Source organism: Ambystoma mexicanum, chromosome 4p, assembly GCF_040938575.1.
Source record: "Ambystoma mexicanum isolate Mex_15411 chromosome 4p, UKY_AmexF1_1, whole genome shotgun sequence".
Classification (NCBI taxonomy): Eukaryota; Metazoa; Chordata; class Amphibia; order Caudata; family Ambystomatidae; genus Ambystoma; species Ambystoma mexicanum.
In genome coordinates, this window is record NC_090927.1 from 1,130,716,008 (window position 1) to 1,130,734,455 (window position 18,448).

At 43.8% G+C, this 18,448-nt stretch overlaps 1 protein-coding gene across 2 annotated transcripts in view; it reads left to right on the forward strand.

Moving 5' to 3' along the window:
- FBXO30 (F-box protein 30) overlaps positions 1-13,725 on the forward strand; it is a 93,138-nt gene extending 79,413 nt beyond the window's left edge. For both annotated transcript variants that reach the window (XM_069606720.1, XM_069606721.1), the window contains one exon: positions 12,420-13,725. In XM_069606720.1, coding sequence (XP_069462821.1) covers positions 12,420-12,623 — 204 coding nt within the window. In that variant the 3' untranslated portion in view covers positions 12,624-13,725. The remainder of the gene's footprint in view (positions 1-12,419) is intronic.
- The last annotated feature ends 4,723 nt before the right edge of the window (positions 13,726-18,448 follow it).

Here is an 18,448-nt window from a genome sequence, read left to right on the forward strand (position 1 = left end):
TTCTTACAGAGCCAGTTAGCTCATCTTTACCAGTTTTGCATGGGGTACTGGAAGGTTCAGGCACTGGGCAGCTTTCAACACAATTTGCGCAAAGTCGGCTGATCTTTGACCTGACTCTACTGATCACAGAAAAGTCATAGTAGCAAAGCTGCGTTTACTAATGTGGCCTCGCTTTCCCTATGCTCTTGTCTGCCAAACAAGGCCACCTTGGCAGACGCCACATCCCACAGTGCAAGACCAAGACTGCGCAGCATATGCTTACTATAGCCTTTCCAAATCAGATTGAAAAGCACACTTAACGGTATACCGGTATAAACAACGTGACTGTTATTATTGTTCAATTAAGTTGTTCACAGTATCTATACCGGTATACCGTTACATCCTTATCGTTAACTTACTGAGGGTTCCTCTGCTTCTCAGCTGATCAGTTATTCAATAACCCTCTTCATATCATCTTAGGTTAGTAACTGATTTTCCTGTTCAAAAGAGTGAAAACTGGTATCCCCACCTGTACCTTGTCCCTCTGTCCCAGCAGTTGCATGAGGTTTGCGCATTTCTTACGACTCCATATATTGAGACCCTAGAAACTCCATATTTGAAAGACAAACCCACCCCCCTCCCCATACTCCTTGCGTTGATGTGTCCAGGATCCGAGCCTTCTCATAGAAGTAAAGAAACTGCCTGCTTTATGGGCCCTCGATGACACTGCAAGGTCTGTCTTTCTCCTTTATGACCACAGAGAGCATGTCCTGGATTGTCTGAAGGCCCTGTGGCGTCTGCCCCCCTCCTACTGTATTCCAAAGAACCTCCTGTTTTTGCGCTTTTCCTGATTTTCGATGTCCACCTTGAGTTTGAAGAATCTCCATCAATGTCAATTTTGTTTTCAACCCTACCAGCCTCTCTTCCATGTCTGCCACCTTACACATTAGTTCCCCGACCTTGGGCACCATTATCTGCCATTATTCCCCCTGATTTCCTCTAGTATTGCCTGAATGCCACTTTTTGTTGCCCCAACCTCTTGCATCTGGAACTTTACTCACTGGGTCTCCCTTTGGCCTGTCCATTGCTGCCTGGTAGTGGTATTGACGCCCCCCCCCCCAAACCTCCCCACCTACCTGGGCTCATTCACCTCCTGGCCCTGTGTGAAGGCATGAACAGCTTTCCACCATTTTCTCGCAACCTCCCTGGGTTTACACAGATCTTTGCATGGAATACCTGGGCTTTCCCAGCCCTTAATCTCCACAGCACCTTGCCATGTTCCTCCTGTAAGAGCATCACACGAGGGGCCTGCACGTCCCTCCTTGGCCTCACTCCAGCATGCCTCTAACTGACCACTAGGGCTGCCACCTTGTGGTATGCAGCCTTATAGGCCTCCCTGCTTGGATATGTAGCACTGCACTGCTTCCCTTCCAACATGCCCTTGCCTCCCAGGGCTGTTTACTCACTTCTCGCGTCAGCCTCCCCTAGGACGCTTGTCTGTTGCAGCCAACCTCAGGTCACTGTGTCCTGGCCTGATAGTGTCTGTCACCCTACCCACTCTCGTTTGATGGTTCAGGGCAATACCCCACAAGTATCCTTCTGATCAATAGGCTGCTCCAAAGGGCCTTACCTCTGCTCTTAATTACGCCGCCGCTGCTGCTCGTTCATCCGCCCGCCCTCACCCGATGGTAACATGGGGACTACAGTTCCCATGATTGGTTGGAGTCCTTTAGGAGAGTGCCAGGATTGGTTGGAGCAATGTGCTCCAGCTACTCCTCCATAGGTGCCCAGGCTTGGGTCCACTATCGCCCGTGGCTCCTCCCCGTCCAGCTCTGATCTTGTCATGACTCTCATTGCTAAGCCATTCATCGCAGGCTCACTGTTCCTCCGGCGTGCCTTTCAACATTTACTTCAGCTCTACGTCTAGGACACGGGTACCACGGAAATGCACTTTGGGATGCTCTTGCGTCTAAGCTCCACATTCGGACCATCGGGGCTCTTCAGGTGTCAGTTATTTGCCTCACCACTGTGTTTTGGGAAGGGGGCGTGGAGCTCTGCTACCAGGCAGCCATATGGCCCCATAGATATTCATTTTGTCCAGGGTGATTGGTAGACCGTGTCTGTTCAGTCATTTTAGAGCCCTCACTGAGCTGCTTGAAATTATGCTCCGTTTGTATAGTGATATATCTTGTCTATATCTATATCTAATGCAGGATTTCTCCAAGACCACTAAATGTGTGATGTTGGGCTTATTTTTGATGTTTCAATGCAGTACACGAACTGAGGAAGCTTGGAGCTTCCTGGAAACGGAGGCTTGCTGAACATGTCAAATTAGGAGTTTATTCTGAATATCGGGCCATGACTGTTTGAACCATGGTTGACTGCATACAGACCTGAGAACATTCAGAGTGTGGCTCGGGGGAGCTTGTCTGATGTTTGCATCAAGTTAACCATGCTCTGCAACATTGATACTTAAATTGTAGCTCTTTTTCATGTTCCCAGTAACACCAGGAATGCAGATACAATGGAAAGGCACACCAAATTCATTATACTTCCAGAGACTGGTATCCATGAAACCACCAGCACTTGAAGTTGTGATAACAGATGCATGTGGGTTTGGTTGGACAGCCACCTGGAGGGATAGGAAAACCCATGGAAGATGGTTGGTGGAGGATCGAGTGCGATTGCAGACATGGAGGTTCCGGCAGCATTAAGGAACACAGCTATAACCAGGAAGTGAGCTTGAAGAGTGCCTATCTCAATGCCCGCTAGCATGACCCATGTCAAGTAATAAGGTGACATTGTAAGGGTAGGCTCCTAATCGCCTTAACCCAAAATGGACCTACCACATAAGAAGCAAGTGCACGTTTTGTACTTGGAGCAAAACTGCCGGGAGGGGCTAGATGACCCTATGGAATCAAACTAACCCAAGTATCCGTGAACCACACAAGTTGACACATTATATACATTTATGAAACAGTTAAAACACTAGAATGTATTTTATAAAAACCTCGCCCCCAAACCCCACACATGATAGGTCAAAACCTATTCAAAGAAATTCCATATTTTGCCAATTCCCCCATTTTCATTGGTGGCCGTCACCTTACCATCTTCAGCTCAGGTTTAGTTATTTGTCCGTGGTAGGTCATGACCTCACACAATTAAACAATTGTATACAAACATAAAAGTCCCAGCTGGTCTGAGACATCTTAATCCTAAATGTAATTTGCACATGGTTTCCACAGATACTTCAAACGACATGAGGGAGCAGAATAAAAGGATTCCCTTTAATGCCAACACGCATGGCACTTCCTGGAAAAAAATTGAAACGTAGGCAGTGTAGTCAAACTCTGGCCTCGGGCGTCCTTCACTCCTGGGTTTGTTAGTCAAAAGTAAATGTTCGGATCTCTCTGAAAGCCCTCCTGCACTGAAAAAGATTACATCTGCCTTCGCAATACTACCAGATCATAAAAACCCTGGCCGGTTTGCTAGCTGAGCTGACCATCAAGGTCGTAATTATTACCCTTCCTCTCACCTCAAACTCTGCAAAACCAGTTTCTCCAAGTCACTTAACATTCATCTCGCAAACTGCTAACTACCGAGTTTAATCTATTCATTAAAAAAGCCCACTACTCTGTGTGCATGCATATTTGTTTATTCATTTTTTTTTTCCACAATGCGTTCTCTGACCAGTTCCCTTCCTTGCATGCACATTATAAAACCTCTTGCTGCCCAACCTCTAGGCACTTTATCACACATCTGGATCGGGTTTTAAATTTCATTTTTGTTGTTTTGGCATTTGTCTTTCTAACCCCTTGTAAATATAATGTGTTGTCTTGAACACTAACATATCCCATTCACCTTGAACTACACTGGATACATATATAAAATTGCAACCTTGCGCTAGCTTTGTAGCACCCCCAGTAACAAATATTGTGTGCGCAACATGAACCCTGCTTCATCATTGTGATCTTTCCTTTCCTGACCATCCCCACACATGAAAGTTCAATCTCTGTCCTTTGGTGGCGATTGAATCTCATGGAATAGGCCAATGCAGCTGATGGATCTCGTAGCAGTCCACAACCAAGCATCTTGAACACAGCAGTTGGTAGTTTGAGCTTGATGTAGTCTCTGTTCTGGCGCATAGCCTGTCTGTAGAATTATTTGCGTAAATATGATACTTTTGGTGTTCCTATGATTGATTGTTTGACCAAATTGGAAAACGTACAGTTGATTATGTATTGTTCTTGGTCACTGGACCCCTTTGCATGGGGGACACGGCTGTAAATATTGTTTTTTAGTTCTTAACCCCTTAAGTGCTAAGGACGAGATTGCTTGTCCTCAGCACTACCTTTTTGGAATGGTACGAGCAATCTCATCCTTTTTAACACTTACTGTTGGGGTGGGGAATTGCCCATCGTGTTGCAGCGCCAATCTCCCTGACCCCCAGTTAGTGAAGGGGGAGGACTTCCCCTTTTGTGCCTGGGATTGGGGTGTTGCAGTGACGCTACGTGCACGGACGTCGTAAGGAACTTAAATGTACATGCTGAAGCCTTTTGGCTTCAGCATGTCAATTTAGCAGGGACGCATTTGTGTACTGCAAGGGCCTTTTTGCCTGATTTGGCTACATACATGAGGGCTGTTTGGGAAGGGGAGACTCCCCTTTACAACGAGCACTCACTCCAGCAGATTGCTGGTCGAGGATCGTTTGATCCTTGACCAGCAATCCCCACTGGACCACCCGGAAAATTATTTTGACAGTTGTGTGGTGAGGGTGGGGGGGGGATTCCACCCAGTGCTAAAGGGTGGGGGTGATGACCTATGCTGGGCTGGGGGCAGTCGACCCAAGTGTCAGACCCTTCCGCCCCCCCAAATCCCCCCCACAGTCCTAAGGGTGTTACAGCTTTTCCCTCCGCTGAGGCATGGGGACCTTGCCTGGGCTCTCAGACCACCGCTGGGCTTGGGGACGGTCAAGCCATGTGAGGCAGACCCAAGGCTGGAGGCAGTACCCCCGGCCGCCGTAGAACTCTGGCCATGCCGCGTTACAGCTTTCTCCTCTTGGTAGGGATGGGGACCCTCCCTGGGACTGCCGTTGAACTTTGGGACGGTCGACCCAGTTTTCTTTTTGGACCAGGTAAGTGCACCCACACATGAGGTACTGTTTTTGTTGGATACCTGTGGGAAGGTAGGACATGTGTGTTTATTTTTTTTTTTTTTTTTTTTTTTTGTGGTTTCCTGGTGGCAAATGTCTGAAAATGTGTTCTTTTCCCTACATTTTGTACTTGGCTGGGCCTTGTGGGTAATGCATTCTAGGGCGATTTTATGAAAGTCAGACCTTGTTGAATTCCCACAGGTGTCTTCTTTTCAGAACTGCATAAGTTTCCCTGTTTTACTTGGTGCCTGCAACACCCTAGGCCCAAATCTGTGCGTTGTCCAGACGACTAAATCCAGTATTCCCCAGGGCTTTTGATATACCAGTGGTTTAGCCTGTTCCCTTTGTGCCCAGGTCAGTGCACCCACACATGTGAGGTACCATTTTTATCGGGACACCTCTGGGAATGTAGGACATTTTGTTATTTTCTCTTGGTTTTGATAACGTGTTCATACATTTCCTACTGCACTTATTACACAACCCTTTCATTTCCCAAATGTGACCTACATTTAGTCGCTGCTTTAGGCACTACTCTTTTGTAACCTGCGCAAGCCACCTATCCTTTAAAAGGTCTGCCTGTGCTTGTTCGAAAAATTTATGCTTGCTGTTCACCATTCGTTTTCCTCATGTTCAAATGCAAGTATATCTGCCGTCCGCTTAAAAATCTTCTGTACCATGGCTCCGTTTTTGACTTGTGGTACTGCTTGTTTTGTGAAACATTTCCTAACTAGAAGAGTCTGGGGTAATGTAGCAGTGCATTGCTTTTTTCAATATTCACAGAAGCCATTACCTTACAAGTCCCAAAATGTTTGTGGTTGAATGCTGACGTACTGAAATGTCCAAAAAAAGGGCTTGGCAATGGGAGGGAATACCCTCAGCAGTTAATGGATTAATCATTGTCCCTTTGTATTTTCCTTAATCTCTTCCCCCATTGCACTTCCTCTCATGTTGGTAAGATAAAAATCAGAACTCTAAGTGTGAGTTGACCTGGTTTTAGCAAAGTATGAGTTTGAAAGCTCTAAATTCAGGGTGTGTTGCTTTCACAATAAGTAGCTTGGAGGCATCATTTATTATATGGCAAAATGACGCACCTCTGCAAGCACTTGAGCATCTACAGAACCTGGCCATATGTGGCATGGAGCAGTAAGTAGACTCTGCTCAGACCGACGTTTGTATATGTGCCAGAAGAAAGCACACAAACCAGGGCTCTGCATTTATAGCGGGTCATACGTCAGGAGTCAAACGAAATATGGAGAAATGCTGCAGCCATGGTGACAGTTAGCTGTTGTGTGTGGAGCATACATATAAAAAAGCAACAAGAGGATCATTGGTTTAAACATGGCAGCAGAATTTGACTTCTGATTAGGAGCACAGAAGTGGTGTAGTACGAAGCTATTCAACTATCAAGATCTGAGAAAAAGAGAAAAAAAATATTTCGGAAATACAATCCATTAAAGTATAAAACCACATTAAAAAAAATAAAATGAACCACAACCATATCTGACCGAATGGATGGTAAAATAACAGCATACAAAATTTAGGTTCAAAACATCATACCAAAAACATTACACACCTTCACTATTAACCACCTCAAACACATTCTTAATTAAAAATGGGCTGCATCAGTTTAAAACTTCACAAATCATGATGATATGCATAGTGTCCCTTGGTTGATTTGTAATAAGGACAGGCCTTAGCCATTGCTTCCTTAATACAATCAAACATTTACAATCCACTAACAAAATGCCTTAAATCGTCTCCTCCCCGGGCAGACATTTTCAAGAGCCAGCCATGGGGTGCTTGATCTCAAAGGAAGCACATTTAACCTTGTCCACAGAATAAGTCTTCGGGTTTCAGAGGTCTTGATCTGAAGTACAATAGGGACTGCTGAAGTACAATAGACACTCGTCTAGAAGGAAGAAAAAATAATTTGTTTTATAAATTGTGGTGTGTGGGCACATACGTTGTTTTGTCATTTTCTATGGTCTGATGAAGGCCTCAGTTCGAAATGAGGGGGAATCCTCTAGGGATATCCTCTGCAATTGGCCGAACACAAAGTGACCAAGTCTTGTCTCAGAGTATACATTTGACCACCGGGGTTATCTAATCTATTGATGTTGCAGTACAACAGTAGACACCAGATAGAATTTCAAACTCTGCTCTGGAATTGACTGGTCAAGCTTGTATTTAACCTGTGGTTGAATTATATGTGGGAAGAAGATCTATATTGAGCATAAGGATGACACTTGATCTTGCACCTTTAGCACTTGCACTTTAAAAAAAAAGTAAAGTAACTACTTTCTTTTGTGTGGAAGATGTGTTGTAATGTTTGGTTTTAAAACAATGTGCTTTGAATAATGGAAGTATGTTATTTGACAGTATGGAGTGATTGATTATCTCATGGTCCCTCAGTGTTTTTCAAAAAAAGAGTGATCACTGCGTTGGCCATAATGTCGACATTCAAAAAGCTGACTTCCGTTATGGCGTGGCGCATGCATTACTGTGTCCGGCATCCACCTTAACCACTTACCTTTTCGGGTGTGTGCAGCCATCTCAACTGTATCCCTGCAGCGCCAGTTCTGTCGCACAATGTGTGTCTGAACCGGTGCTGCGAGTATTTTTTAAATTTTTTTTTTTTATTTAAACGTATCTTGATTGTCCCCCGCTACCATGCAATAGATGCGGGGGACACCCCTGCTTCCATTAGTAGAAGTAATGGGGGTCAGAATCGATAGGCGACATTTGTTTTAGTCGCAGTGTTTGTATGATTAAAAAAAAAAGCAATTTCACTTGAAGTTCTTTTCCTTTATGTAATACTTGAGTGTGATGAGACTTTTTGTTCAGTTGCCCCCTTTTTTTTTTTTATAAATGCAGGAAGTAGAAGGCCTTGACCCACTTTGAAACCATGTCCAAGAAAAAAAAGTGCCTAGGCTTACAATGGCACCCTGTCACTGTGGAAGCCTGTAGAGAGATTATTCCCATTATCTTGGGAGAAAGATTCCTTGGAGTATGTGGGGGTCCACCTAATCCAAAAATTTAATGAGCTGTATGAAGTGAATATAAACCCCCCTATGGAAACAACTGCAGGATGATCTCCGGTGCTGGGACAAGCAGGAATTGTCTTGGTTTGCCCGAATAACGGCTGTGAAAATGACTCTCCTACCCCGTATGCTATACACAGTTAGTTCCCTCCCAATAAAGATCCCTCCGCGGACCTCGAAAGCCTTGCAAATAGCCATTTCGGCCTTTGTATGGAAATGTAAAAAGCCCAGGGCACAACGAAAGCTCGTGATGCGCCCCCTGCTACTTGGAGGCCTAGGATTGCCGCACATACAGAGATATATCTGGGCTGCGCACATAGCACCCATGCTACAGTAGGAGGCCCAAAATCCACACCCGGGTTGGATACAGATAGAACAGGAGGCTACCAGGATTCCACTAACAATCTTGCGCACCCTTCCACTGCACCATCGACACATAGGAGACAAATTATTAGAAACTACCAAAGTGGCGCTCAATAGCTGGGACGATGAGCTAAGAAGGAGGAAAATTCCTTGAGGCCTGAGCCCACACTCCCCAATAGCCTATAATCCGGAGTTCACCTCAGGTCTCCAAACTAAGTTTTGGGAGGGTTGGACAGCGTCTGAATCTCTGGTTCAGACATGTATCAAGACGGGGAACCACTCTCCTTTGAAGAGTAAACAGAAATTTCACGTGGGAGAGAGCCAGAGATACAGATAAACCCAAATAAGACATTGGATCACTCGTCCAACTGTCAGAAGGGTGGCCAATAGACCCCTAACAAGCCTCAAGCAATCCATACAAGAGTTTGAAAAGTTAAAAACCGCGAACCCAGCAGAGGCTATAAATGGGAATATAAAGGTGTAACGACTGCAATTGTAAGATAATTTATGCATCCGTTGAAAATGTGTTCTCTGTATTCTGCGGAATAAATTAACCTTGATTTAAAAAAAAAAAAAGCGACTGCTGCTGAGTCGGACCATGTCCTTGCATGCTTTTCACAAAAATACAAGGCCTAGGTTGCTATGAGACTACTCTGTTGTCGACTATGTGCAGAATAAAATCTTAGCATAACCTAAAGGTGGCACAAAGTGCAATTTTGCTATTCTGTAAGGGATATTTGAACTTGGCAAATCTGAATTTCTGGCATAACCCCTCTTGACAGCGAGTCATTTTTGGGCGTCTTCTGTTACATACCCATTTTCTCCCCTCTAGCTGGCTGAGGCGCCCCTAAGTCTGGATCTGTGTGTGCACTGGAGTTCAGGCGTATTTGCTTATGACCTGAAAGCTTTTCTCACTCTTAATCAACCCTGTAAAATGGCATTATTGTGGGATAAAACGCTGTACAGTATTTCATACCCACAGATCGAGCATAGTAACTGTGTGCCAGGCTATCACTGTATACAGAAGGACAGGCATCTGGCCATTCTCTCCCTATCCTGTATCGTCAACATCCACCCATGCCTTTTGTATAGTCTAATAAGCACATCATTTTTTTTCCAGTACTGACAACATTCGCCTTTTTGTATTCAGACTAACCAGGACTAACAGAGTTAACTTTAGCTTGGTATACAGAGTATACACCGAACAAACTACTGTTATTACTGCCTGATGGGAAGAAGCAGAACTATATTTTTATGTGCATGATTAAGGTGCAAAGAAATTAGAAAACATTTCTGTTTTCCAGTTTAAAAATAATTTTACCCGCTTATAAAATACTCCCATTGGACTTGGGTTTGTACTCCCTACAAAACATATTTTTACTCCCAACTTAAAAAAAATAATAGGCACTTCCAGATTTTATATGGAGCATTGCGCTTAGCTAAATAAATCGCCGAACTTCCAAAATTGCCTGTGCATACACTCCAGTCCCTTCTAAATCCAACATTGCTGTGTACGCGAGTACGTTGCTCCAAAGCTGCCTTGGAAACACCCAATTATCACAACTTTAGGACCCATCTTCTGCCTCCCTTTTGCCAAACCATAGCCTGTTGAAATAAGGCCAATCTAACTGAATAATGAACACCCATGCTATCGCAAAGCATTCATCCTTCTCCTTGTTAGTGGCATCTATTTCCCACTTCCCACCGCTCCTGCTCTTTCAGCAGTCTAGCTGGATGCCCGGGGGTGGGGGGGAGCACAGTATCCCACCGGACTATGCCTATGCACTATACTACTATGGTGGTGATTTGGTGCAGTATAAAAGAAAATGGAGTGACTTCTCATTGTAGCTGCATGCACTTTATTATTGTGTGGCCCAAGGGCCTTTGTACATGCCTTTCCTGCTTTCAACCCAATTGCATGGCTCATTCAGATGGTGGGGAGGGCAGATCTGATCTATTAGTGTCTTAATCGATAAAGTGGCCATGATTCCCGACAGTATTAAGGTATCCTTGGATGAGATACTAATATAGAGTGGTCCCGTCCATGTTATCTTATAAAAAGGATGTTACATGTTCATCTAGGAGCCAGGAGACTGAAAGACAAGGGTTTTTAAATGTAGGTTTCTCTGGGTACTGCTTACTTTCAAAACCGAAAGGCATACTGTCATCAATGGCTTTGATTTTTGAAAGTGGATCTTGGACGATACTGTGGAGCAACTAGGTGCAATTGATATCGTGTTTTCTCTTGGAGAGATACGAGTTGGGTTGTTTTACTTTTCGTTTTCAGTGGGTGTCTAAAGTGTTTGTCTTCCATTAGGTACTCTTTCCATGCATGATGGGGCCTTTGACCCCTAGTGGTCTAAAGGAGTTTTTATTTTATTTTAATTCTCCCTCCGTGTGAAGTTGCTCTGCCTCCTGGCTGTGGTCTCTTCACATAGGCTCATGTTTGATACTTTTGGTGTGGCACCGCCCCCTTTCTTTATCTTACTCCAAGGCCTTTGTGTTAAGGGCGGGGTCCAAACCTTCTCAAGATTTCCTCAGCATTTTATTTACACCAGAAGGCTGTTCTCTTCATTTGGTTGTGCATCCCAGATGACGTTGAGGCGTGATCATTTCAGAGTTCTTCTTCATTTTGTTTTAGCTAATGACATGCTTTATTGTCCGAGCAAGAAATAAAACAAATTGATGGGTGTTTCAAAAGTACATATGCATGCCAAAATTGAGGCACCCCAGAGAATGTTCTGCTTTTTTCATATTTCTTGGGAAACATACACATTTGCTTTTATGTTGTACTCTGTTGTGTGTAACACGGTATACTAGAATTCTAGCCATGTTGGCATGTAGCTGGATTCATTTATTTATTGTCCTGCCCCTTCCTTTGTCTGCCGGTTCTAAAGTGATTCGAAAAACTATTATCTTGTCTTGCTGAGACATGTTATTCCATTCTGATATTATAGTGGACTTGGCGATATGCCGTTTGCAAGCTTTACTTGTCTTTTTAGAAAGCGCCTCTCAAGAAGTGACTGCCTGCCTAGTGTTAACCACAAAGTCATTCACACGACTATAGCTAGTTCATAATGTCACCATATCCAGTCACTGCTACACTGTATAATAACGCTGTTACTCTTCCACTTAAGCACATGACACCTGAGCTCAGAAAAATGTAAGCTTGTATTTTGTTACTATTGGGATCATATTTCTGTATTGGCACCTTGGCATGGGGAATCTGATGGCTAGGAATGCAGGCTTGAAGCACCGGTGAAAGCCAGCGCTCCATGCTGCCTGACATCCGCCCCCCCCCCCACACTTCCCTTTTTTTTTTTTTTCTCGCCCTCCACTTGCCTTATTTCTGTGGTGGTAAGTGCCGCAGCTGCTTCTTCTCCCTGGCTGCCATAGGAATGGAAGAGGGGCTCAGTACAGATCCTTCCCTTTTCATGATGGCCATCTTGGAAAAGTATTTCCTTCGTTCAAGGGGAAGCATGCAGCATCCTGTTGAATAAAGGAAAATACTTTAATTTTAGCATCCCAGGTTACCGCTTTGGCAACCCGGGGTGCTAATAGCCTTAATTCTCTCCCCTCCCCCTGTTCCCAACAGGGGGCGGGGGGGTTTAACGGGTCAGAGTCCTCATTATCCACCCTTGCGTCGCTCGGGCCGATAAGTTGGGCTGTTGCCACACAACCCCATTCCAGCCTTTGGAACGGGGGATTAACGCCATATTATAAGGTAGACAGTTAACAAATACTTTGTATATTGTATATATAGTATTTAGTTGATTTACGTAGCATCCACCTATTGAAATATTGTTTCCAATGTGATGGATATATGTTTGTTTTCTTGTCATTTAAACTCCTATATAATTTTTTTTTTTTTTTTTTACCTCTAGGTATGGCGTTTCAGTACTGCGTTTTGTTCAATCTCGGAATGGAAGTTTGCGAACATCATCAGCATGTCTGATCATTTGAAGCAATGCAGCTTTAATACAATAGAGAAAAAGGAAGAAGCTTTCCCACTCCCATGTATGTGTGTATCAAGGGAACTCACAAAAGAGGGACGCTCTCTGCGATCAGTCCTGAAACCTGTCCTTTAAATTCAGGCATCCTTGCCCCAAACGGACCATAAAGCACCTGCGAAGGAGACGATGTAATATTATACAGTACCTGACACTTTATTCGTTTACTCAAGATTATTTCTAATTGATGCACACTCACGGTTTTTAATATATATTTTGAAGTGATTATTTTTTTATATAAGCACTGGTGAGGGAAAGGCCTTTATGTTTAAAATATGGAATATCTGAGGTGGGATAGTTCTTCCTCGCTGTGTTCCTTTTTACCATCGCATTTCACTTTCTGGCACCGTGTTAATCTCCAAATGAAATAATTTTCTGACGCGATATGCTTTCAGAGCCCGAGGTTTTAAAATGTTGTTTCAACAGAATGGTATTTGTTACAGTAGTTGTACTGCTAAAAGCTAATGCTTTTAGTCTTGCAGATATTAAAGTAAACTCTTCAAAGGTTGTCTTACACTAATTTCCATTATTCTACCAGTTTTTCTTTGCTACAACACTGGTCGAAGTTGTGCACTTTAAAGTTATTAGTGAGTAATGCTCGCACATGCAAAACGGTTTAAAAAACGAGGATGCTACTACATGTTGGCACTTTTTGGAAGAGTCGGGAAAAGCTTATATTTTTTTTATTGCATTCTTTTAACAGTAAATTCATTTTTGGAGCAAAGTTGCATCAGTATTCTTAATCAAGTTTCCTCTTGTGTGCACTTTTTCTAACTTCGTGTGGCTCTCAGTTTAAGGTCAAGTTAAGTGTTAAACGTTGACCAGACCTGATGGACTGAAGGGTTAGTAACTTACAATTTACGTGTGTTTTGCAAACGTTTTGTTTGCAGTTTTAAGTAACTGCAAATCTGCAGTCTCATGGCCGATGATGGTTACTGGAATATCGCAATGTTTCTGTTCTGCAGAAGTTCACTGTAATTGTCAAGCATGGAGTTAATTCTGCTTTGTATCCAGTTTAATTTTTCAACCAGTCCAATTTATGAGCTACGGTGCATTTTAATTGTAATATACACGTTAATGTGACCATTATCTGGCAGATCACAATTGTGTAAGGACTCTTTTCACCACAAGGGAACAGTTTATTTTGTAATTCCTTGCATTAAAGGCAGCATAAAATCCATGCGTAATGGCTTAATGTTACTTAAAGTGATTTCAGCCCTTAACTGGTGTATACAAATTGCCTCTCTTCGAAGCCATGTGAGCCTTCCTGTTGCACTTGAGTGGTTCCACATCTCTAAGCAAAATTATTTGGGTGGTTTTCAAATAGAAAGTGGCTTTGCTTACATGGATGTAAGGCTTTTAATGTTGCCCAACCTGTGTCTTACTGGTCGTATTAGTGCTTTGGCAATCTGTATTGTATATCCTCTGATTTTTCCTTTTGGATAACAATCCTCCCGTTAATTACCATTTCTCTTTTTGCATCTCAACTATTGGATCTGCAGCTCCTTTACACTGCCAATCTTCTCTGTGGGGGTGCACCGACTAGTGAATTTGCTACTCGACCGAGTAGTTGGACCAACCATTTGGCAGGAGCGGAATAGGTTTTTTCTTTTACTAAACATTTTTCTAACACTTCATTACAATCGGGAGACCTTCTCCTCTGAGTATTCGGGTTTATTAATTGTACATTATTGCACTAAGCTTATTAAAAACCAAAAAAAACGATTAACTGAAAAAGATTCAAGTTCAGTTTATCACATTTCACTAATAGGTGAAACATGTAAAGGGACGGTTGTGTTTAAGGTCTTACAGTTTCTGGTAAAAGGTTACTGATTCTGAATAAATATCTCCAGCTGTACTAAATACCAACACTGGTAGGAGTAGCCAAATTACACACATGCAACATTTTGCTAACCCCGGAAATCGCACACGCATAATTTCCCACCACTTCAGTGGGCCTTCAGTTTTAGGGAGCAGCGGCTCATTCAAAAAGAGAGGGCGTTCAGTGTCTAAACAACTAATTGACTCAAACCAGTGGTGAACTGCTTAACACTGTCCTAGAATCCAATATGCCATGTGGTGGAATAATTCTTTTAGTGGCTTGTCCTGCAGGCCAGGATCTGCAGGTTTCCCAACCGTATGATGCAAGGCCTCTTCATACAGGGGTTTGGGCAGTAGAGTGGATTGCATATTTACACTATTTGCCACAGCATTGTTTTGTTGCTGCAAAAAATGTAACTTGCACCGAGGCTAGATTCCTATTGCCACAGCCTAGATGGGTTATAGCTTCAATGTCTTTAAACCTTGCTTCTACTGCCTTCATTGCCTGTTTTGACACTCTTGACATCATTCTTAACCTCACCAGAGCCCAGGTAGGACCTTCAAGCTTTGACAGCAGGAGCAACAAAGGAGACGCGTGATGCATATGAACAAATCTGTGAGCTCTGCAAAGGGTGCTGCTATCCAAACTAGAACATTTTCTGCCAAAAGCCCAGAAAGATTAGGCACTTTGTCATCGCCCTCCATAGTACAAACGCACTGGCTGGCGCTGTCCTGGCAATCGCCCCAAGCATCAAAAACAAGTGTACCGCTGTGCTGACACATCTTGGATTAACCTCAGTTCAGGAAACCAAGATCTTTTTGCATTCAGTGCAAGCGAGATGTGGCGGAACTAGGATGTTTGAAATGGCTGACACTTTTTTGTTTGTTTGCATGCAACACTATGGGCCTCATCACGAGTTGGGCGGTGGTAATCTCATTACCGCACTACCCATTTATGAGTTTGAGAGAAAGTTGGAGGATTCAGCTCTGAGCTGGAGGAGAATCCACAGAGTTTCTGCAGATATTTTTGCTCAATTACCACAGTGCAATTACTGTTGCAGTAATTGTGTGCTGAAAATGTCTTAATAGGGATTTAAGCACCGCTTGTAATCGGGCGGTAATGCCACAGGGCCAAGTGGCGGTAAGGGTAATTGCATTGGGTGGTATTCCAGTGGATTTACCGCCCAACAACTTTTTGCTCAAAAAGACCATCATGAATTCATAGCTTTAGGGTATGTGGAAAACACCCCACAAGAAAATCTGCATCTATGAAAGCTTTACACATCTTTGCTGCTGCATTATCTCGAATAATGACATGAAATTAGCTAATTTTCCACCTATGAAGTATTTACTGGAATTCAAAGCCTATTTTTGCACCAGTATGGCTTCATTCAAAAGCCTAACATGGCAATAAAACTGTTGCTTGCTAACCAGTGGCCTTTTAAACTCTGAGGTCGAAGTCTACAGGAAATGTGATTTTTCTCAGCACTCTGCAACTTGGCTGCATTCGACTGGCACACTTTTTTTTTGAAAAATGTTATATATAGGTCTGGGATGATACAAGTTGAAAAATATTTTCCAGAGGGTACTTTGTACTGCGGCTCCAGCTTATTTAGCAAACGCGCAAAACCATACAACAGAAAATGGTGGCTAGTCTGATGTAATTATTCTACCAATACTAAAATGCACAGCATTTGCTGAAGAGTTGTCCTGAGGCCAGACTTGCTTTTTGCCCCTGCAATCATGGATGGACAGCTGTGACAATGCCCTTTTGCATTTTACGGCAGTCCCCTGGCTTCTCCCTCCAGCCCCCTATGCCCTCTCTAGGTTCTTTTACAAAAGGCCTGTACTTTTCTTTTTTTTTTTTTTTAAGTATTGAATACAAATAAATTCACAGACTGAGACAAGTGTAATCTAGCCCAACCAAGTGGTGCCCTCCAACCTCCCCTGAATAGTACATTCTTGCCCATCTTCCCCCAGCAGCCCCATAGTACTTACCAGGTTTGTAGGCAGTAGTTGCATAAGGTTGGAATGGGGTGCTTGTCTCTTAGATGGGCTATCTTATGCTGTGCCTTCAAGACATTAGCAAGACAGTGGAACACTAAAGAATCATGTATGAGAGCAGGGTATACCAATGTTTGGCATAAAAAAATGTGCTTTCCGCCCATTGCACCAGCTGCACAGTAGCTCTGCTCATGTCCTCCAGCACATCAGGTCCAGAAAATACTTCAGACGATCCAGCCATGTAACCCCCTCCCGCTCAATATACATGTGCATCTGTTAGGCAGAAACCTGTGCAGTTCCCTCTGGGACCACTGCAAAAGATTTAAGACTACAGGTGTTTGGCAGTAAACCCACTTGGTAGCAGTCAGTACCACACAGATTCACTTGGTAGATGTGGCTGAGCAGTCAGACTTCCCTCAAGAAGAGTTAGGCAGTATACAGAGTATTCACAATAGGTCACAAAGAACACAGTAGAACAAGTAAACACTGACCACAGCTTGGTGTAAAAGATATATAATTATTTATTTAAAACCACACAGGCACTAATAGTAAGCAATTCAAAAACACGGTCACTAAAAGATATACACTCCCTCAAAAGAATATTAGATAATTCTTTAGTAAAGCCCCACTTATTTTCAGACAGCGGTGAGCGCTTAACACAGATGGCACTCTAATAATTAGTTTAAAAAGGGAAAGAAAAGCAGAGTATAAATTGAAACAGATCCCAACACTTTTCTTCAGAACACGACAAGAGTAAGGCAAAGTAAAACCGTGAGTTTAGAGTCAGTAGGCCGGATCCACTTTAAGAGGATCAAAACGAAATATGTCCAAGGTCACACGGTTGCAGTGCACAAGAGTCTTGCAAAGGTTCAAAAAGAGTTGGACCAAAAGAAAGGGAACAGTGAGAGGGTCAAGGCGGCCAGCCCAGTCCAGAAGGTTAAGGGGTTATTATTCCCTTGTAGCAATCTTTAGAAAGGGAGGCCTGGCGGACACATTACCTTAAAGTGGTGCGAATACTCCAGCGGGGGCAGTTGTTCCTGGCAGCGGATGCAAGTCAGTGTTTCGTCGGGGAGGAAGACAGGAGTCCGTTGCACTGCCAGGGAAGAAACCAGCCGCGGAGTTCAGGTAAAAGGAGCGGTCCTTTTATTCGCGGTCCAGTGGTAAGTGGCTATCCGGTTGCCGGGGTGCTTGGCACGGGCAACTCGACCACAAGACGGCCTGGGATGCGAAGAGAAGAAGGTAAACTGGTTGTGCCCACCAGTCAGGGGAAGAAGCCTCTCCAGCTGGGGGATCTTCTCTGTCGTCGGGAAGTGGTGAGTCGGTTCCGCAGGGCTCCACCGGTGGTGTCGTCGTGGTAGGTCGGCTCAGCTTCTCCCTCGTCGGATTCTGAGGTCCTGTGGCGACTTCTGAAGTTCCAGTCCCCAAAGCCCTGCTTTTATGCAGCACACCCCCATTCACTCAGCCTAGCTGTCCATGCTAAGTGGTGAGCCAGCCGGCTCACCACTTGGGCCAATCGCACAAGAGTGCGACTTGAGTTACCAAGGTAACTCGGTCCAGGGTGCCTAAACCCCCTCCCACACCCCCTGTGGTACCCAGACAGAGTGGCACCACTTTTGGAGGCTTCTGTGGAGAAGCCCACCAAAAAGTGGAACAAAGGGCTCAACTTGGGTTGGAGTCACAGAAGAGAACACAAACACCATTTTAGAATCGAGTCCTGCAAAAAATACCAACAGTCGAATTAATATTAAATAAATAAACCAGCGGTATGTTCGAGGCTATGAGAATTAAATAATTAAAGTTGGTAGCCTTGAACAATGGGAAAATCCCATAGGGATATATTCACGGTCGAATATAAAAAGTAGTATCCACTGCCACCAGCCAAAACTCAATCGGGGGGGGGACGGAGACGTGCCCCCTCGACTAACAGACCCCGGGGCAATTGAATTGCCCCGTCCAGTATGTCCACAATATGATGGTTTGTACTGGTTTATGGTCATAATTTGGGACTAGTAAAGCCAATGGTGACTTTACATGCCCTGTGAGACAGTAGTCAGTCCCAGGGTATGCAGTCTATGGTG